At 41.6% G+C, this 22,290-nt stretch overlaps 1 protein-coding gene across 5 annotated transcripts in view; it reads right to left on the minus strand.

Annotated features, from left to right (window-relative positions):
• PRR5 (proline rich 5) overlaps nucleotides 1-22,290 on the minus strand; it is a 137,041-nt gene that overhangs the window by 24,235 nt on the left and 90,516 nt on the right. For all 5 annotated transcript variants that reach the window (XM_038385638.2, XM_038385653.2, XM_043515524.1 and 2 more), the window contains 2 exons: nucleotides 19,688-19,779; nucleotides 16,814-16,954 (listed from right to left, as the gene is read on the minus strand). In XM_038385638.2, coding sequence (XP_038241566.1) covers nucleotides 16,814-16,954; nucleotides 19,688-19,779 — 233 coding nt within the window. The remainder of the gene's footprint in view (nucleotides 1-16,813; nucleotides 16,955-19,687; nucleotides 19,780-22,290) is intronic.

Below are 22,290 nucleotides of genomic sequence, written 5' to 3' on the forward strand. Positions count from 1 at the left end.
TACCCACTACCCCCTTCTTGTTGTCCTTTACCTGCATAGGTGTTTATAGGCCACTCTACCTTGAATGGCCCCTTACAATATGTGTAACTACTTATGCTAAACATTCAGTTCCACCTTGCATTTTGCTGTGGCGCTGGGAGTGCCTTTCCCAGACCTGAAGAGCAGCTCTTTGTGTCTTGAAAGCTTGCCTCTCTCATCAAACAGAAGTTGGTCTAATCAAATACTTTACCTCACCCACCTTGTCTCTCTAATATACTGGGACCAACATGGCTACAACTACAGTGTATACAACATCTTTTCTTACAAGCTCAGAAAGGGTGTGTGTGTTGAAGTCTCTGGGAACTGAATACAAGTGAGAAACCTACTTAGGCAAAGATCTTTTGCCTAGGAAGACAAGGGAAGCCAGCATCTTGCATTTCTGTGGAAGGTTCTGACTGAGGGAAAGTCAACCACAGCTTACAAGAAGAATGACTGGTGACAGAAACCATCTTGACTAAAGCTTGTACCTTGCTAGCTTAAGTTTTAGATTTTAGAGTCATGTTTTCACTTTTATTTGCTTGTAACTCTTTCTAACTTTATTCCTTTTACTTGGCATCACTTAGCTTATGTCCCATAGTTAATAAATATGTTTTATTTTTACTATAAACCAGCTCAGTGCTGTGTTTGAATGGAAGGGTATATTTACCCCAGTTAAGTTAATAAGCTGTAATGGGCTGGATGCTGCAGAGCACACTGTTTCGGGGAAATTCATGACTGACAGTGTGTGGGGGCCACCTTGCTGGTTGTAGCCAAGCCTAGTGGAAGCCAGAATGGGGTTGTGGGACTGTAGACAGGCTGCTGGGGTCAGAGCTGCTGAACCAGGGCTGTCTAAGCACACAGATATGCAGGATATGACCTGCATATTGATAGGTTTCAGAGTAGCAGCCATGTTAGTCTGTATTCGCAAAAAGAAAAGGAGTACTTGTGGCACCTTAGAGACTAACAAATTTATTTGAGCATAAGCTTAAAGCTTATGCTCATAATGATAGGCTGGCTGAGAGTGTCCAGGCTGGGAGCTACAGCAGCAAGCATTGTGAGGAACCCAGGGTTACAGGATAAAAGGTGACTCAACCCCTTACTGATGTGGATTGCACCCCCAGACCCTGACAGAGGGTAAAGTTCATCATCTCTTTATAGGCTCCTCCTGATGTTCAGGCTAATCCCTATTATGCCTGTCTGCCATTGCTAATGAATTGAAGCATTTTGACTTTAAGCTCTGAAGTCTTTCACCCACTCTGGGCTCCAAGATATTCTCATTCCACACTAATTAAAGAAAATACATCTTGCATTTGGGTTTGGGTAGGAGTCCAAAGAGAAGGAATGATTGCAGAGTTCTGAGGGAAGAGTCCTCCCTCGGTTTGCTTAGACTCTTTTTGAAGAGATATCCAAAGCAGTGCTTTGGAAATGCTGCAAATGCAAACTTGACTGCTGCCAAGGACTTGTGAAGATTTCAGACTCGTGCCTTCCACACCCACGCTTCCCCTTTAAAACATTAATGAGTATTTTATATTGATGGATTTCAGCCTTCGAAAGGAACTCTGCTACTTCATCCTCTGTGAATAACAATCTATCCCACTGATTTTCTTGCCCTTTGAAGTTTGTCTGAAAAGATTAATGGGAGATCTCTCTTTGTCCACCTAGATTTAAAATTTTTGCACCATTTTGATAATTATACAAGTTTCATTATGATTCCTACTAACAACACTCCTGTGCACAGTGAAGGGGCAGCCTTTAAAATACAAACAAATCCTGACCTGTGTGGCTTATTAACACATCATAACGTGTTACTGTTTCTTTCATTTCCTTTATTCACACCTCTTCCACTCCTTATGCTCACTTTCAGTGAGATTTAGAATAAAGCTTTTCAGAAGCATCTGAATGATTTAGAAAAAAGTAAGTCCCAGTTTCAAAGCTGACTTAGGCACTTGGTCCCAGATACACACAGGTACTTCGGTGCATAGATCCAGCTGAAATCAAAGGGAGTTAGGGGTCTAAATACCTTTGTGAATCTGGGACCTGGGACTCTACATCACAATGAGTTTCAATGAGGCTTAGGTTCCGACGTACTTATAAAATTAACCTAAATCAATTTGGAAAAATGGGACTTAGGCACTTTTGAAAATTTTATCCTAGATCAAAATAAGGCAGGGAGAGAAACTAGGAGTGGAAGTGAAGGATTGAGGGAGGGAGAAGGAGATCTGAGGATCCCAGTTCTCAGAGAGAATGTACATATACCAAATTCTCCTATTAAACTAGGACAGTTCTTATTTCTATAGCACAGTAATTACAAATTTTTCCCACTAAATCCCACCCAAAAACTCTCTCTCTTACTCCAATGTATTTCAGTTGCATTCGAGTAGAAGGCATGGACTAGATCTGGCTGGAAAACACTCTTTCCCTCCCACAAAAAATGCACCAACTTTCATGGCAGGGAAAGGCTAGAAAAAAGTCCATTTTGGGAAAACAAATAGAATTTTTTGGTTTTGTCCCCAGGCTACCCAATTCCCTGGGCATTTTGCAGACCTGATACCAGTGCCCAGTGAGCTAGAGAGTCAGGCAGCCCAGAGAGCTGGCTGCCCAGGAAATTGGAAAGCCTAGAGAGCCATCTACCTGGAGAATCAGGGAGCTAGCTGCCCGACTCCCCAGGCAATCGTCCTTCTGGGCTGCCTAACTCCCAAAGAAGCCCAAGCTCCTTGTCAGATGGACTGCCACAGAGCCCAGGAGCCTGGCAACTATGGGATCCCTGGCCCCGTAGCAGCCTGCCTGGTTTCCATCAAAAGTTTAATGAAAATCGACATTTCCTCAGAACATTTTGATTTTGACGAACTGGCACTTTCCAACAGCGAAATGTTGCATCCGAAAATTTTCAACCAGCTCTAGTGTGGAAACTTTCTCCTGAGTATCCCTTTAAACATTAGCATGTCTGGGGAATGGGAAACAGTTTTCTATCTTCATCTATGAATCCTAGAGCTCATTTGCCTTAGAAAGTAAGGACAACCAAGTTAATTTACAACCAAACTACATGTAAACCCAAAAATGTAAATACTGTATGTAATAAGGGTACATATGGATGAGTGGTGATAAGAGATTGATCCTTATTTCCTGGCTGCAGTCACCTGACAGGAATGAAGGCTACAAAAGGTAACCCCCCTGTCATATAACAAGGGTTAGTAGCTACTGCTACACTGCACATCTTGGGCCAGATCTTCAGCTGGTATAAATCACTGTAGCTTCACTGAAATCAACGGAACGATACCAATTTACACGAGCTGAGAATATGGCTTTATATATTGATGTAACATTTTGTTCAAAGTTGACTGATTTTCCTATTGATTTCTGCACGGTATGAAAAGACTGCCTCCAAGGAGCAACTTTTCTGCCTTTATTCATGTAAACTACAAGGTTACCATACATATAGCTCATTCTATTATTTTTGAGACAAAACTACTGGTCCAGATTCTATGCTGCTGGAAACTGGTGATTTCAGCAGAACTACAGTTCATACCAGCTGCGATTTGGCCCCTTGTGATTCAGAAATGTTGAAAAACACTGGAAATTTCCCACTGCTTATTAGAGTTTCTTGTTCTCTTGAGTTACATACTGAGAAGCCACATCAAGGGCAGATGAGTGTATACAGGAGAAATGACGTGTCTACCTTTTTCTTCTCGGATCCCATCAAGGATCCCATAGTACCAGGATGATATTGGATCACAAGACTATTCCTGGATCATTAGCATCATCACATTATTTATTTGTCACAAAATAAATTCTGTTATTAGTGTTGCTTTGTTTCCTTGTACTCCCCCATCAGTCTCTCTATATTCACTTGTTGTCTCTCGTGTTCTACTTAGATTGTAAGATCTTTGGGGAAGGGACTGTTATATTCTGTTATATTTGTACAGTGAGCTTTTGTTCCATGACAGCAAGAAGGCAGGGCTGGAGAGAAAAGGAGATTCTTGAAAGATCACTCAGAACTCCAGAGTCTCGAGCTTACCCTGACTTTAAGCAACAATAGATGCCTTCCCCCCATCCGAACCCTGGCTCCTAGTAGCCTAGGTAAAACCCAGGAATTTAGACAGTCCTTAAGTGAAACATACCTGGAGATGCATCCAATGAAGTGAGCTGTAGCTCACGAAAGCTTATGCTCAAATAAATTTGTTAGTCTCTAAGGTGCCACAAGTTCTCCTTTTCTTTTTGCGAATACAGACTAACACGGCTGCTACTCCGATACCTGGAGAGTAACTAATGTACTTTGCTAAGGGTTAAGCTGATTGAGAGGGTGACTTCATCTGGTTCAAATACTGTGCTTCCCTTGCAGATGGGCAGCTTGGTTGCAAAGATTGGTTTGCTTTTTTCCAAACTTGTATCTGCATTAGGAACTAAAGAACAATTCCTCATGTAACATGTGCAAAACGATGCATTTGGTAGTACTAAAAGATTCTAGTTTTAAGGGCTGCTGCTAAGTGCCATAGTTAAGAGCTGTCAGTTCCAGCACAGCTCATTGCATTATGAGAAAGGTAATTCAATTTTTTTTCTTTTGTTAAACCACTCCCATCCTGTTATTAAAGAGATGGTCATTCTCAGATTGACTATCTACCATAAAAAAAACTCTGTGGTGGCATGCCAGTTAGTCAGCTGCATTCAATTTTAAAGGTGGCTAAAAACCACTACAGGATGTTTTGCTGAAACTAGACGCTAACTAAATTGGAAACAATGGGAAAGCAGGCACTCTCACTTCTGGTAATGATTTAATTCAAAGAACACCCACATAATCTAAGCACTGTTCAGTCACATGGTTAACTGTTTACCTTTTAATTGCCTGTAATTATCGGGTAGCAGCAAGGTAATGAATTACACAGTACGTTTCACATATCACAGAGCGGCATATGTTTGCTACTTTTGCACCTAGGGAGCCAAGGGCAAGAATGTACAATTACTACTGCATAAAAGTTAACCATACACACTCACGATGGAACAAAACATTACTTATACAGAATGATATATCTAATGCATCACATCTATGCCCTTTACTGATCACCATATAAGTTCAGTGGAGCCTTCTCTAGAAAAAATAAAAAATAAAATAAAATAAAAATGATAATTCAAAAATTCAGCTTCTTTCTGGACAAAATCATGCCCACAGCCCGCTCCAGTTGATTGGGCTGGATGCTGGGCACATGCAGAGGGGGCAAAAAGGGAGACATAAGAATAGCCATACTGGGTGAGGCCAATGATCCATTTAGCCCAGTATCCTGTCTTCTGACAGTGGCCAGTGCCAGAAGCTTCAAAGGGAATGAAGAGAATATGGCAATCGTCAAGTGATCCATCCCTTGCTGTCCAGCCCCAGCATCTGGCAGTCAGAGGCCTAAGGACACCCAGAGCACGGGGTTGCATCCCAGACATGTTGGCTTATAGCCATTGGTGGACCTGTCCTCCATGAGCTTATCTAATTCTTTTTGAAATTCAGTTATAGTTCTGACTTTCACAACATCCCCTGGCAATGAGTTCCCCAGGTTGACTGTTCACTGTGTGAAGTGGTACTTCCTTTTGTTTGTTTTAAACCTGGTGCCTATTAATTTCATTGGGTGACCCTGGTTCTTGTGCCATGTGAAGGGTAAATAACACTTCCTGATCCACTTTCTCCACACCAGTCATGGTTTCATAGACCTCTCCCTCCAAGCTTGTAGAGCTGTTCAACAGAGGCTACTTCTACCAGACTACTGACTGGCCTCCATTCACACCCCTTATGTGCTCCCATTGTGGGATAGTGGACAGGAGAATCCAAATAGTGGTGAAACCTTTGGCCTCAAGCATTACCTGTTCCATGCCAGTGGCCTCCCTCCTTGGCAACATGGGGGTAGGAAAGGCACGGGGCAGATGATAGATAGGCAGATAGGATCTGCTCTCCTTTCATGACCCTTTCTCCCTCAAATCCTGTCCCTATGGAATACACATAAAGTTGTATTCCTGCTATAAAATTCTATAGGATGGTTCTAGAGACCTACAGAGAGAATTTCATTCTTAGATTAAATGCCACATAATTTTAGAGACATTTGCAAAGAACCCTACAGATTTCTATAGGAGCCTGTTGGTTTCATTCCTCTGAAACTGTAGGATTTTTCCCATAAGTTTGCCACTCTCAGTGCAGCGCAGGCAAACTACACAAGTTCCACAGCTGTGGGACATCCCCTTCCCTGGCCAGGGGAGCTGGAATTGCCCCTCTAAGCAGAGTCATCTAACCAGAACTGCTCCTGACCCCCTGCCATGCAAACAATTTTGGACTCTCGTTTTAGACACTGTAAATGGAGTTTCATTACAGCCAAGTTCACTATCTACAATTGGGTTCCACTGTAATTAGCTTATGTCACTCCTGACCCTGTGAGGCTTCAGCAGTTACTGGCATTACTGAAAAAGTCTTTTTAACCACAGCAACTAATGGCAGCCTTTGCGTTCAGCTCCCATTCCACGCAAGCGGGAGCTGTGCAGAGCCTCCGCCGGGCTCTGACCCACTTTTACAGACATGCTCAAAGAAAAGGAGAGAGAGAAAATCGGCAGGGATCCAAGAAAGAGCTGCCTGCAGAGAAGCACAGCTTTCAGCCATCCTGCATTTTCAGCAGCTTTCCTGTCTGCATCTCCCCTTATGGCCTATGGAGTATGTGGGAAGAGAAGAGGAAAAGAACAGCATAGGAGAGAATGTAAGGGAGAGAATGGGAGAAGGAAGGAAGAAGGAAGAGACGACGCAGCTCAGTACAGTATGTCTCACGTTTCAGAATCTGTAATATTTCAGAGTCACAGACAGAAGGAAGCTCTGTGATCATCTAGTCTGACCTCCTGCATAACACAGGCTATAGAACTTCCCTGACTTAATTCCTATTTGAAATAGAGTGTCTCTTTTAGAAAAAACATGCAACCTTGATTTAAAAACATAATGTTACCCATTATCCACAGCTGCAATAGGAGATGGAGAGATATTCAGAGAAAAAAAAAAAAAAAAAAAAAAGGTGAGCTGAGGTGAGTTGCCCCCCAGAAAAAGCTTGCTGCTGAAAGCTATCTTGTTTTCTGCTAAACTGAAAAGTACTAAGCAGTGTACTGCTCTGTTGCCCCTACAGTGCAAGGTCAAGGAGTTGTAAGAACTCTTTCTGCACGCAGTTGGGGTTGAAAGCAGATCTCCCTGGAAAATCTATGGGATTCCTCTCAGAAATGCTAGGCGAATGTGAATTATACCCTGTTAAAATTAAAAACCTACAAACAGCATGAGCCTGCATTTTTACTGCTGCAAATGTGTTTTTTGTTATTATTCACGTCAGGTGAATGGTGTCATGTGAATGGGGTTGACCTAGAATGGGATGTACCTTGGTGCAATGGACTGTAAATATTGACCTCAGCCAGTATTTCAATCAATCTGGCGATTCACCTCAAAAGAATTCAACAGTCCAGATTCCCCTCTGGGTTACAGCATTACTATCCCCACCCCAACGCCCAAAAAGAGCCTCTCACTTTGCTGGCATCTCTTTTATTCTTCAAACCATAACCTTGCCATGCGATATGATCTTGGTTAGATTAGGGTTTTTCAGTGCCCCAAGCGCCTATACTATTTCTGATGCCAGTTGTGGAATACAGACCAAAATGCGACTACACAAGAAATTTCTACAGACACATTTGTACCAACTGACTCAACCAGTCAAAAAACAATTTAGTTAAACTGGAGCAAAGCCCTTGAGCAGACACTCTTATTTCAGTTTCAGAGTGGTTTATATTGCTTTAGCATAAGCTGATTTTTTACCAACTTCGCACTTGTCTACACACATACTTGCACTGGTTTAGTTAAACTGGTGCAAATTCCTGCATGGACACACTTATTTTGGTTTAAGTTGGCTTGTTTTGGTTCAGGTTAAACCTGTTCTAATGGATTTTAGCTAATCCGAAATAAGCCACTTTTATGATGTCCACACAGCCTTTTGCACTGGTTTAACTAAATCAGATCAATGCAACTGTGTAGGTAAGCACGTAAGCTAAATTGATATTTAGGGGACACAAGAAGTGTCTATACAAGAGGAGCCTGCACTGATTTAAACTGGTTTCTAAACCAACTTCATTAAATAGAAGCTATTTTCTCATGTAAACAAGGCCCAAGTCTAATTCCCTTGAACTAGTCAGTAGGCCACACTGCTCTTGCATTAAAAGAACGGGGAATATGCAGAGTTAAAATATTATGGCACAACATACTTGAAGCAGGTGCATGTGCGTCATCTGCTCACAGAACAAAGAGCAGAGGACAATCTGCATTCCTTTTCCTCTTTCCGTCCTGGTTAAAGTAAAGAACAAAGAAAACTGACTGTGTTTTGGTATGCGCTGCTTGCTAATTTTCAGTGAAGATCCAATTTAAAAAGGAAAATAAACCTACCCATGTTGGCGAATTTCATTGGCCTGGGTTTAAGCAGAGTCCCCATGAGTAGAACAGGCCTGGTTCTCTTAGAGTTTGTCACAGGAATTTTGGCTCAGGTTGAATTACCTCTCAGAAATAATCTGGGTTTTTTCATTAAAGCTTGTAGAATGGCTAATAGTAACCACAGTTGTTCCATCACCCCAGTGCCTGGGGGCATAGCACTGAACTCAGCTGTGATAACTCCTGAAATAAGAAAATCTTCTTTTCAAAGCCTTGTGAAAACAGAGCTAAATATATACCAGGGGAAAAATGCCTCTGATGTGGTTTCCCTCCTTAAATATAAAATTACAGCTTGCAAGCGGAAAATTGCTAACCACCCACTATCATTAAGTCACATCCTCAAGAGCTCTAGGGCCTGATCCTTATCTCATTTACACCAGTGTCATTCCATTAACTTCACTGGAATTACTCCCGATTTATACTGGTGTAGCTGAAAGCAGAACTTGGCTCGAGGGACCAGTTGCTTAGGGCCAGCTCTTCACCGCCTGGCACAGCTCAGGAGAGAGGAATGTGAACGTAGTTTTAAGGGAGGATAGCCTACTGGATAGGGCAGTGGACAGGCACTCTGGAGACCTGTTTCTAACCCCAGAGCTGCACTTCGCCTGCTTGGTGACCTTGTGCGAGTCACTTCACCTCTCTGTGCTTCAGTTTCCCCATCTGTAAAATGGGGATAATGATACTGAACCCTCTTCGTAAAGTGCTTTGAGATCTACTGATGAAAAATGTTGTATAAGAGCTAGGTATTATTATTATTTAAGTTACATTTATGCTTCCCAGAGGTTGGGGCCACTGGGGCACAACTTGGAGCAGCATCTGGGTTACTCTAAGTTGTGCTCTTAGTACTGTCAGGTCAATTTTTCTTGCACACACTGTCTAAATCATAGCTTTTTCTTTTGCATTTATACATACAACATTCCTGGCCTGAACTGTGAAGGATCGAGGTCATATAATAAGCTGTAAATGAAACAATGCCAGTATCACAAGGTCATTTCTAATTGTGTGAAAAAAAATTCTCAGCACTGGAAATCTAGCAAATTAATATAGAAAAATTACAACATTAACGAATAAAGCAAAAGCAAAGAGAAATAATACACTCTGCAGGGAGAAAAAGTCACATTTCTCTTTGAAAAAATTCTCTCTCTGCAAAGATACAAATAACTGCATGGCAATACATACTTTATCACAGGGCATGAAACAGTGCCATATCTACTGTGTGTGACATCTATATTTGCTAATAGAGACAACAGAACATTACACTGGCCACAGTTCACAAGTGCACATGATTCTTGCATACAAAGTCTTCTGAAGTGGAAATTTGAGGGTATAGTCTCAAGCTCATGTAAATCAACTGATGTCGGAGTCAACTGGAGTAATGCCAATTTAAACCAGCTACAGATCTGGCTGGGATAGTTCTTACATGGATATCAATCACTGCCATCTTTATCTATGGGGCTGAAAGCCCAGAGAAACAACACAAAGGCGGCAACAGACAGAGGTCTCCATTGTGGGGAAGGAGGAGAGGATCAGATTTCTCCAAAGGTAGGGAAAAGGTACACTTCAAGAAATGCTGTTTTATATTTAGGCCCTGTAGTGTATTGTATGTACCCATTTCTCATATCTTTAAACACTATAGGTTCCCTATTTCAAAAACCACCAAAAAAAGAGTTATAAACATCTTGGTACCGCAAACCACCTGCCACCCTGACTGGTTTATAACCTGCCTGTCTCCCATACTGCAGTCTCAAAGACTCAGCAAGGCTACTCCTGACAAAAGACTGCCAAATTATAAACCTCAAGGCCATAATAATCTGGCCTCAACTGATACTCCCTTCAGTGTTAGAAAAGCTTGAGTTCCAAAGAATAGCCGTGATCAGAAGAGTGCAGGTCATTTGGTTCTCTAACTGCTACATTGTCATTGGTTTGCTGTGTTGCTTCCCAGATGGGAAAACGGCACTCTTTGTATTTGATTACAGCCTTTGAAATGCCCTTTGCACCCATCTGAAATGAGATGGGATATAGAGAACATTTAAGCACATTAGAAACAAGAAACAGGTCCCACTGGGCAGATGTATTTATTTATTTTGTCTGCTTTTACATGAAGATGACTGACCCAAGAGTTCAATGAAGCTCAGAGAAGCCACACATGACACCACAGGGTTTTATTTTTCTATTAGGACCTGCTGTGTAAAAAGACCTCATCCCCCAATGCGAAAGATATTGTACTTTGTATTCTATAACTTTTTAAATAGTTTGTGCTGCCCAGAGAGGAGGTGTTTTTTTTTTTAACCCTCTATATGGACTCCACATTATCCTTATGTCAAATGACAGATGTTCAGCTAAATATTCTCTTACCCCTCTTTGCAGACTTTCTCAGGCCTAAACTAGGACACTTTAGTGATAAGATGTTCCAGTCACAGTGGCAAACAAAGGGCCTGTATACCACATGTTTTTCAAAACAAGTCAGGTTTTTTATTTAGTCCTTTGTATTAATACTTCTGGAAATCACGCAGTGACCACTTTGTCTCTCTGGTGTTTTGTGAGTTGTTCTTCCCTAATCTCTGTGCTTTTCACCCCCATTTTCCTGCTTCCTTTCTGACTCATTCTCCTGCTTTCTAATTCTACACAAAGGGCCAGAGAGTGGAGGTTGAGAGCGTCTCTATTTGTGTGCACACAAAGGTGCCTTAAGTTCCTCTTTGCACTATCCTGATCCTGATGCTGCTCTTGCAGGCCCAATAGCCCAGCTAGAGCTGTCTGAGGGCTGCTTTAATTTACATTGTCTATACATGGCTATGGAGGCTAACACTGCAGTTAAGGATTAGTGCAGCACAACTGACCACACTTTCCCCTGCCATGCTGGCAGCAGAGAAGTTGAGTGCCATAAGAGCCTCTGGATGAATACCTTAATAGTGCAAGGATTTCACCATCTATATCAACTCTTTCTTGGCCACCAGATGATACTGGGGTGATCTTTCCAGGGTTAGTTAAACTGGCTGTAGGACCAGATTAGGTGATGGTGTGGTGCATACATGCAGTGGAAAACCTAGCTCTAGGAATACTTTCTGATCCTTAAATGTTAGCCTTAGTTGTGCTGTTTGCTACTGCTGTGTGATGGCACCCTATAATTTTATTCCAAAAGTGAACATACTTATTTCCACATTTCCATGGGCATATTTTCAAAGTGCTGAGGGGATATAAGATTTTGTCATGTTGCACCCACAGAGTGAGCCACTTGCGTATCTGACCTTTCATAATGCCTTGATATGGTTTGTTGCTCTTTAGATAATCTAGCTGCTCCAGTTTGTCTCAACTCCCAAATTCAGATTCCTGAACTACATTTTCATTCATTTCTTCTCCTCTTTCTGCTCCCTAGTTTCATATCTCTGATGCCTTACTCACAGAGAAATGGTGGTATCTACACATGTGTTTGAAGGGCAGGGATGTGGCAGGGTGGATTGTGAGATTTTCTATCCCAATTCATATACCATCTTATGTCATCTTATCTCAGGAAATTGGTGCAGAAATTGTATCAGAGGCTGAGGTGCACTCCTTGGGATGAGGCTGCTGGGTGGGCTGAAGATAAATGTAGCCTATGGCTCAGAGGATGGAAGACCTGATTGAAAGAAAAGTTTACCCTCTAGGAGGAAATGCAGGGACCAACTTCATTCCAGACCTTCTCACTGAGAAATGCTCCAAAGGGACTATTTTCTCCTTTGTGGTGAGTCTTCTGGGTTGGCTGCAATCCAGCAAGGCACTTAAGCATGTACTGAACTTTAAACATGCAAGTAGTCCCTGAAGGCAGTGAGATTACTCATGTGGTCAAAGTTAAGCATGTGTTTGTTAGATTGGGGCCTGTATGTTGAATAAGTGTCAGAGTCTCTCATGACTTCCCACTCTTCTTTATAAACCTACATTGCCCCTCCATGAAGAAAAAGTCCTGTGTTACTTTGTCTTCCTCTGGCCAGACAGGGCTCCAGCTACCAATGAAGAAAGGTACATGACCAATACCAAATTTACCCCACACCACAAACAAATCCCATTGCCTCCAGAGTGCTTCTAGTCTTTGATCCAACCGAATGTAATGGATTGGTACACGTCTGTATCAAATTATGGCCTTCCATTGACAGGGAAGCTTAGTATAATGCCTAATTCCCGGAAGGACTAACACAAAAGAGTCATCTGTGGTAAGTAACTGTGTTCCAACCAAGGGGGCCCACCCCCTACACCAAGGTTTTGCTAGAGAGGAGCCAGCCGGAGGGAATTGCTTTTCCCAGTTTGAACTCTAGATGGTTGGAACTTCCCAACTAACCACGGGACTAGAGTCTGCAGTTCATTAGCTGGTCACCTGACAGAGGGAACAAAAACATTCTGTAAAAGCAGGATCTGCCTCGTCTCTCTCCACCCCATAATCTGATCACTGCCAGAAAACGCAAGGACTGCAGAATGGGCCTTCCTGACTGACATATGGAGTGGGTCCAAGAGCTCACACAATTGAACACGGATTCAAGTGGGGAGAGCATACAGGCTTTTCTGTGTTGCCTAAAGACCTGTAAGGAGTGTACCTTAGGACATGTCTGAACAGGGATAAAACACCCGGAGCTGGCCCAGGTCAGCTGACTTGGGTTCGCAGGGCCAGGCTCTGGAGCTGAAAAACTGCTGGGCAAACGTTCAGGCTCAAGCTGGAGCCCCAAGCTCTGGGACCCTCCCACGTCACAGGGTCCTAGACAGGGTGACCAGACAACAGGTGTGAAAAATCAGGACAGGGGATGGGGGGTGATAGGTGCCTATATAAGACAAAGCCCCAAATATCGGGACTCTCTCTATAAAATTGGGGCATCTCGTCACCCTAGTCCTACAGCCCAGGCTCCAGCCTGAGCCTGGAAGTCTACAGAGCAATAAAACAGCCCCATGAGCCTGAGTCAGCTGGCATGGGCCAGCCATGGGTTTTTCGTTGCTGTGTAGACACACCCTTAGAGGCCCAGATCTAGAAACTGATTTGATGCTGCCCAGTCCCAGCTGGCTTGGAAGCACAAAGGTTGAGTCCAATTAGAACAGACTTGTGATCCATGAGGGTGACTCAGACAGGTCTGTAATACTCTCCATTATTCTGGGAAGTCCGAGCATAAAACTTTACCATGTGATTTGTAGTAATCTTGCATGACAACCAGACAGTTGCATTTTTATCCTTGCCCCACCTCTACCCACAACAGGGTTGAATCTTACTCAACAAGTTTAAAACACTGCACTGTTGCCTCTAAATGTACAAAAAAATAGCTTTTGTTTTCTCTGACCTTTCAGTTTGGGAAACATTCTTCCTTCTGAATTGACTATAAGCTTTTATAAACATAAACAGAGAAACTGACTCATTCCCTGATCCTCTTTGTCACTAAGTCTTTGGCTTGGTTTCACCTAGATTTTAAACCGCAAAGCCAGGCAACTGTTGGCAAACAACAATTTTTGTCACTGTCTTCCTGCTGTATGATTATAAAAGTGAGAGATTTATATGAATAAACATCCAGGGAGGAATACATCCCCATGTAATTATAGCTTTAATTCAGTGGAGTTGCACAGGGGATGAATTTGGACTTTTACTGTAAATAAAAAAACAGTGCTTATTATCCTGTTAATGTTTGCCACTGGAGGACAAGGGAGAGGTGCAATAAACTTCCCTGCAGCACTGTTCCTGGCAGATCATTCCATCATCTCCTTTGAATTTTCTAATATACGATGTTATCCAGCTCCTATTGCAGTCAATGGAAGTCTTGCCACTGACTTCAATGGGAGCAGGATCCTAGCAGTGGCTAATATTTAATTCTTAAAGGGGAAGGTGAAAAAACTGAAAATCAGTGTTTAACATAGTCTGAAAAAAAGTGAGGGGTGTTTCATAATCTGGGAGCACCAGCTTTGGTAAGAGTGCTTAAAGTGTGCTGTCCGTGACCCAGCTTAATTTTTATTTTTTGCCAGGTGTGCGACCTCCCCAACTTTAAGCCCTGCTGATATAATATAATGTACCTAGACAACTGTGCAATATGGTGCTGAGGAAAAATACCCGTTCTTGATCCAGCAGAGGTCATGAAGCATGGGATTTGATTACACTTATCTCAGTATTACCCATAACAGAGTAATATATGTAGTATCATTGGTTGTTAAATTATGCAGCCCTTAAAATATAATCAGCCACAGTATTTGATTCAATGACCCCAAACAGCAGTGAAAAAGTATTCCTTTCATTTGTTCTAAATTCATCTGTATATAAAAATTTACTAACCACAACGTCTCAATTGCCCCCGTTTTTAGGAAGTGCTACCTTTCCCTCTAACACGCATTCTGTTGTGATTTTTTTTTCTTTCATCAAATGTTCACCAACATACACATTCTTTGAATATTTTTCAAACTAGGAGCTGCTTTTCTTTCTGGATATCTTATTTTTACTTCTGATAGTTTCCCTGGTTTCATTTATTTGTATTAGGGCTGTCGATTAATCGCAGTTAACTCACGCAATTAACTCAAAAAAATTAATCACAATTAAAAAATTAATCGTGATTAATCGCAGTTTTAATTGCATTGTTAAACAATAGAATACCAATTTAAATTTATTAAATATTTTTGGATTTTTTCTACATTTTCAAATATATTGATTTCAATTACAACACAAAATACAAAGTGTACAGTGCTCACTTTATATTATTTTTATTACAAATATTTGCGCTGTAAAAATTATGAACAAAAGAAACAGTATTTTTCAATTCATCTCACACGAGGACTTTAGTGCAATCTTTTTATCGTGAAACTGCAACTTACAAATGTAGATTTTTTTGTTACATAACTGCACTCAAAATCATGCAAAACTTTAGAGCCTGCAGCTCCACTCAGTCCTACTTCTCATTCAACAAGTGTTCTTAAAATGAACATGTGCTGAGTCATCATCCAAGATTGCTATAACATGAAATATATGGCAGAATACGGGTAAAATAGAGCCGGCGACATACTCTCCCAGTCACAAATTTAATTAACGCATTATTTTTTTTAACTAAAAGAAAAGGCGTACTTGTGGCACCTTAGAGACTAACAAATTTATTTGAGCATAAGCTTTCGTGAACTACAGCTCACTTCATCGGAAGTAGCTCACGAAAGCTTATGCTCAAATAAATTTGTTAGTCTCTAAGGTGCCACAAGTATTCCTTTTCTTCTTGCGAATACAGACTAACACGGCTGCTACTCTGAAACCTTTTTTTGACAAGCGTCATCAGCATGGAAGCATGTCCTCTGGAATGGTGGCCGAAGCATGAAGGGGCATACGAATGTTTAGCATATCTGGCATGTAAATATCTTGCAATGCCAGCTCCAACAGTGCCATGCGAACACCTGTTCTCACTTTCAGGTGACATTATGAACAAGAAGAGGGCAGCATTATCTCCTGCAAACGTAAACAAACTTGTTTGTCTGAGCAATTGGCTGAACAAGAAATAGAACTTAGTGGACTTGTAGGCTCTAAAGTTTTACATTGTTTTATTTTTGAATGCAGTTTTTTTTTTGGTACAATTCTACATTTGTAAGATTAACTTTCATGATAAAGAGATTGCACTACAGTACTTGTATTACGTGAACTGAAAAATACTGTTTCTTTTGTTTTTTTACAGTGCTTTTAAATAAAGTGAGCACTGTACACTTTGTATTCTGTGTTATAATTTAAATCAATATATTTGAAAATGTAGAAAAACATCCAAAATATTTAAATGGTATTTTATTATTATTTAATCACGTGATTAATCGCAGAATTAATTTGTTTAAATCGCTTGACAGCCCTAATTTGTATTTATGTAATTTTCTCCTTATCCCTAGTTTCTGGACCAAGGACTTGATAAATATGTAAAGAAAACAGCAATATCTAGAATCTTATATCTGTGAATAGCAAGCAATTTTGATAGAATTTGTTGACATGATCAAATCTGTACTAAGCATTATGATGAAACCACCAATCTCCAGGAACACTAGTGCATCAGCCCATAGCACCCCTTGAAAGTTGTGTTACTGCCACAAATATAAACCTGATACCAAAACTTTATGCATTTAGGCTCAATTTTCAAAAGTGGCCTCTACTTTTCGGTCCCTTAATTTTTGCTTTGCATAGTCTGAATCTCCATGAACTCCACTTTCAGCAACGTTGAGAACTACAGTTCCATGATTCACCTGGACTAGTGGATGCTCAGCGCCTCTAAAATCCAGGGTTGAGATGTCTCAAACTGAGCACCCAAAAATCAGTGGCCACTTTTGAAAATGTTGTCAACACAGCTTAGAAAAAGATTTTAAAATATAACCCAAACTCCTTACCTGGAGTATTAGCAGCATCTGAATAATTGAAGGTGGAACCCTGGCTCTGGAACGTGACAGGGCATCTTCTAATTTAATATTGAGGGTTATAATGTTCCGAAAGTGCAGGAGAGCCAGCTGACGAACCGAGGGCTCCTTCCCCTATGAACAGAATCACCACAATAAGGATGATGAGCCATTTAAAAATAACTGTCAGAATCCCAAGTATAAGTGCTTTTCTTAAATCTTTAAGAGTAGTAGGAATGGTAAATTCAACGCAAATTCAAAGGAAATATTTGGGATGCTCAAAAAACAAAACAAACCAATCTGTACATCCATAATTTGTGTGGACTCACATGATACTTTCGTATGACTTGTCTATCATTGCCATGGACTGAATTATTTAGTCCGTAATCCACAAATCCGTCCAAGACCTGGTGTCACAGGGTGATATTGGCCCTTTAAGAGGGAGCAGGGCCGGTTTGCTAGAGCCTTATCAGCACACTCCAGTTTGGTCAATTAATTGTGTTTATAAGAGGTCACTTCTTGGTATTAGGGGAGGAGAGACCCGGTGAGTCAGGGTCTGGGTCAGTCAGGGGAATGATAGGAGATGAGAGCTGCCAGAGCCAGGAGACTTTATGTGGTGCCTGGGAGAAGGCTGAAGGCAGGACAGCAGCAAGACGGGTTTGCTGACTAGTGTCCCTCAAGCCAGAGCACTGGGGCTGGAGAGGGCGGAAGGTCAAAGAGCAGCAGAGGCTGTTGCCTGCTGGCTCTAAGCCAGACAGCCAGAGCCAAGGACCAAAAAAGGCTGAGGGCAGGGGAGCTGCAGAGGAGCTTACCTGCTGACTTCTCCAAAGCCAGAGCTGGACCCAGAGAGCTGGACCCAGAGGAACAGTGAAGGGGCAGAGGGAATGAGGGATGCTCCCAGGAGAGAGGCTGCAGGGGGTTCCCTCAGGGAAAAGCTGGGTTGCACTTCAGCTGGAAGGGCTGGGGCGGCTGTCCAGCGCCAGAGGGACAGACGAGGACGGTCAGAGAGTCCAGGCGCAGCCAAAGGACAGTGGGGGAAACTGAGGCAAATGTTGCTGCAGCATGACATCCAGCCAGGAAGAAGCGTGTTAGTGGTAACTTTGCCACATCTGGATATACATGTAATCGGGGCTCTTTCCTGAATTTACACCCTTAAGAATATTTTGGAATCCTAAATATAGTAGTATAAAATTTTAAGAGTATTTTAACAAGGGCAACTTTTGAATTCCTGTTTATTTCCTCCGACTTGGGTGCAGGGTGGGAATTCACACTTTGTCTAGCCCTGCCCAGTGGTGGCTCCCCCCTTCTTTAAAATTCAGGGAACACTCAGCACAGTGGCAAAGCTAACAGAGAGGGGGTGACCAGCCCGCGGATGGCCTTTAGGTTTGTGTGGGGCACCTTTTCAAGTTAATAGGTATAACTGCAGGTGGGTACCATCAAAGGCCCTTCGGCCCCTTGGTTCCTCCACTGCTCAAAACCTGACTGTGCTACCGTCTCAGCATACAAGGCAGAAGCAGAGCTGATGCTTCACATCATGATTCCATGCAATTACTTATTCTCTAAGGAAGACCTCAGCTTCTGCCCAAAGAACATGTTTCTAGCAGCAATAGCAGCCTCTGGCTTTGTCTGTACTAGGGATTAGCCCCCATTTCCTCATCTACACTAGAGTTTGCACTAGTGTAGTTACTTCAGTTGGTGACATAAGGGTTTATCCCCAGGACATACAGGTTTTCAGATACACATTCAGATTCCTCTGAAAATCCCAGTCACAACTCCCACAGAAAGAGAATGGGACTTGTGTTCCTAACTCACCTAGGAGCAGATTTTCAAAGAAAGTTAGGCACCTAAAGATGTAAGTAGGTGCCTAGTGGGATTATCAAAAGCACCTAAGTGAGTTCAGTGCCTAATTTCCATTGATTTGAGAGGGACAGAGGTAACTAGTTTACCTACCAGCTTTTGAAAATCCCACTAGGTTCCAAAATACTTTTGAAAATTCCACCCAATATTCTGATTAGTTGGTGATTACTGGTTTAAATGGCTACACATGGCACAAGTCAGTGGACAATGTGGCCCTGTATGCTTTACATGCGTCAAGGAATTTTTCAGATGTTTCCTTTACTTGCAGAAACAACATATTTATAGTTTCAACTTTTCCACAGAACTAGGATTTTGTGCCTGCAAGTGCAAATAATCATACTGATAGCATTTAGACACCCAATTAACTGATTTATCAATTAATTGAAGATGCAAAGTTAACCCTGCAAAATAGGAGGATGTTTCTGAAAACCAGGCCCTTTTTCCCCACAAGGAAGTCAAATGCCTTAAGCGTGTATAAAATGATTTCAGGAAAAATTCTCTGCTGATGTGAATTAGTGCAACTCCACTCACTTCAGTGAATCTGAGCCAATTTACACCAGCAAAGAAGTACAGCAATAACAAAACTGGAAGTGTCTGAAAATGACTTACAGAGTACAAAATTTTCCATTGACATTTTTAACACTATACCAAGTGCAGGCACTTCAGATATATACATAAAGGACGCCTCGCTGGAGACATACAAGCTGAAGTCAACACAGCTGTGCTTGCTTCACTGATTGCCCATCTTCATTTTACTATTCATATCCTTTTGCTGTAGTGTGAGCTGACATAAGGACTAAACATCCTCACTGCATGCAGTTCCTCTTTTCAAAGTTCCCCCTTCATGTTTTTCACATGAGTACTTCACCATTCATGCAAATGACTTGACTTTACAGAACAGCTGCACTAACAGATTGGCCCCTCTGGGATAGTTTGACAGTTGTGCCAATTTGTTGATCAACCCATCAAACGGCTTTTTCTGGATTCCAAAGTAACAAAGTAACAGTTCACCTGCACAGGATAGAAAATAGCCTGAAGCATGGGCAGGACGTCACTGAAAAAGAAATCCCAGGTTTCAGCTAAGGTATCCAGCAGCTTCTGTCCTGTAAAAACATAAGCGCTTCACTAACTTGTTTTATGTTGTGAACAGTTAGTCAGTGGCATTAACTGAGCAACACAGGAAATAATGTAATATACTAGTTCCTGCAGAACAAAGGGGGATCACTGACAGTTATTTTAGAAGTATCTCTCCCACCTGTACATAGGATCAGTCAGTATTTGTCTCTTTTGGATCACACAATTAAACGCTCTGACTGAATTGAGGGACTTCCGGCACAAAGCTTAGTCAGAGAGCTCCTGTACAGAACATAAAGCCAGACTGCCCCTGCCTCCTGCAGTAAAACTCCCTGGAGGGAAGATAGGCGATTAAATCGCTGAAGATCCCCACATGGAGATTCCACCACATTGTTCCACCCCTACTGCAGCAAGGAATAAACCGTGGGGACAGTCTGAAAATTCCAGGATCTGTAGGAAACAGTGCAATGCTGTCCATGTGGTCGTGCTGTGTCCAGCCCGGAGCTCCCTCTTGCAGCCCAAACCCCTCATCTCCGGCCCCACCCCAGAGCCCACACTCCCACCCACAACCCAATCCCCTGCCCCAGCCTGGTGAAAATGAGCGAGTGAGCGAAGGTGGGGGAGAGCGAACGAGAGAGGGAGTAGGGATAGAGTGAGAGGGGGCAGGCCAGGGGCAGGGCAAGGGTGTTGGGTTTTCTGCTATTAGAAAGTTGGCAACCCTAATCCTGCTGGAAATGTGTCTTTACCTTAGCTCATCCCTTATATTTTGTGGGCAGTCTGCTCTACACTGTCTACTTTGTAAAGCAATGAATTTCAATGAGGCAACAATAGTGACTCAGAACAGCTGCTCCTCTATCTGCACAGTAAACTGCATTTATCCAGACAGGCCTTTTACTGTGGGATGTGGAAGCATGCTTAGAATCAATTGGTGATTAGCACATTTGACACAAAAGAATTTGACTTTCATGTCCTCTGAGAATATGTTTGTTTTACTGTCAAGCAAAGGTCATTGGATTCCCTACAGTATTTGCAGGGATAAAGGAAACTCAGCTCATGTAAACATAGGCCAGATGTGGTCATTCTTGTATGAAACAGGCACATAATATTTTCCATGGTCCCACAATATTTTTACACCACACTCATTTTAATGACCTGTTTAAGTAAACTATATATGGCATTAAATCTAATTAGCAATCTAGCCTAAGAGTTTGTTGACATTTTACACATGCAGCTAGCTTCTACTGTAACTGAAATGAAACTCAGAAACCCTGAATTTTAATGTTTCTCAGTTTTGCATCTTCAATATTAATGATATTTGATATAAATCTAATATCAACTTTTAAAAAATGTACCTGTACAGTGTGATTTTAAAAGTTGACTGGTTTCTCCTTTTGATTTACCAATTTGAGATTAAAAAATCTGATTTATAATTTGCAAGCAAGCTGTGAAAACCTTGAAACCCTTACAGTCCAGTTGTCTGTGATTTTGTAGGGGTTATGTTAAATAACTAAAGCACTCTATGTTCAGCTCTAGAGGAGTTTGAGGAATGTAATGTCAAATATGTTTTCTGTTTGCTGTGGTCAAAGGAATCGTCTTTTCATTAACAGATTTGGGTTCAATAACAGTCTTGATCCAATCAAATAAGCAGACAGCAAAGAAAGGTCACATTTAAAATTCAGAGATAGCTGTAAGTAATGCCAATGGCTTTCACCAGGAAACTGATCAAATGGCATTAAAAGGCATTTTGACATTGTGGGGCATAGAAAGAAAACTGCATTTCTTTAAAACTGTCTTGGATTCCAAAAGGTTTTCAGACGTTTTATTTTATAATCTATATTCAGAAATTATTTCACTTGCCAATGAAATATAGCTACCTCTGGGTGACACAGCCAATTTAAAAATCACCTCTAACTGCTGCACAACAGCGTAGGCCACAGAATGAAGAATATTGTATTCAGGTAAAATAGCAGCTGGAGGCTAGGTAAGCAGAACGTATTTGACCATACTATAATTCTGCCAGTGAATCTGTCCTAGCAATTTTAAGAGTTTTTTTTCTTTTGCATTCATGTAGAATCATTAAAAGACTGATTTGACAACATCTCTTGCCACATTTACGTCTCTCTAGTGAATGCAAGTGAGAGAAACTAGAGTGTTTGTGTGGAGAGATAGGGCCAGATTCTACTCCTAGTTACACTCATGTAAAGCTGGAGTAAGTCCAGTGGAAAACTGTCTTCAGTGGAGATACTCGAGATTTATACTGGTGTACAGGTGAGCAGAATCAGGCCAATACTCTGAAGTTTTGTTCCTTCTCTATGCATTTAATTTACTTAATACTTGAATTGATTCTTTCAAATATGAAAGAAATCTCATTAATAGCTGCCTCAGTTAGGTGACATTTATAACCACTTTAACTGAAGACAGAGACAAGTGGAGCCATGACAACACAATGGGCCAGCTTCTGACTTCATTAATGCCAATGTAAACTCAGAGTAACTCTACTAAAGACAGCAGAATTACTCAGGATATACACAGCTGTAAGT

Source organism: Dermochelys coriacea, chromosome 1, assembly GCF_009764565.3.
Source record: "Dermochelys coriacea isolate rDerCor1 chromosome 1, rDerCor1.pri.v4, whole genome shotgun sequence".
Taxonomy (NCBI): domain Eukaryota; kingdom Metazoa; phylum Chordata; order Testudines; family Dermochelyidae; genus Dermochelys; species Dermochelys coriacea.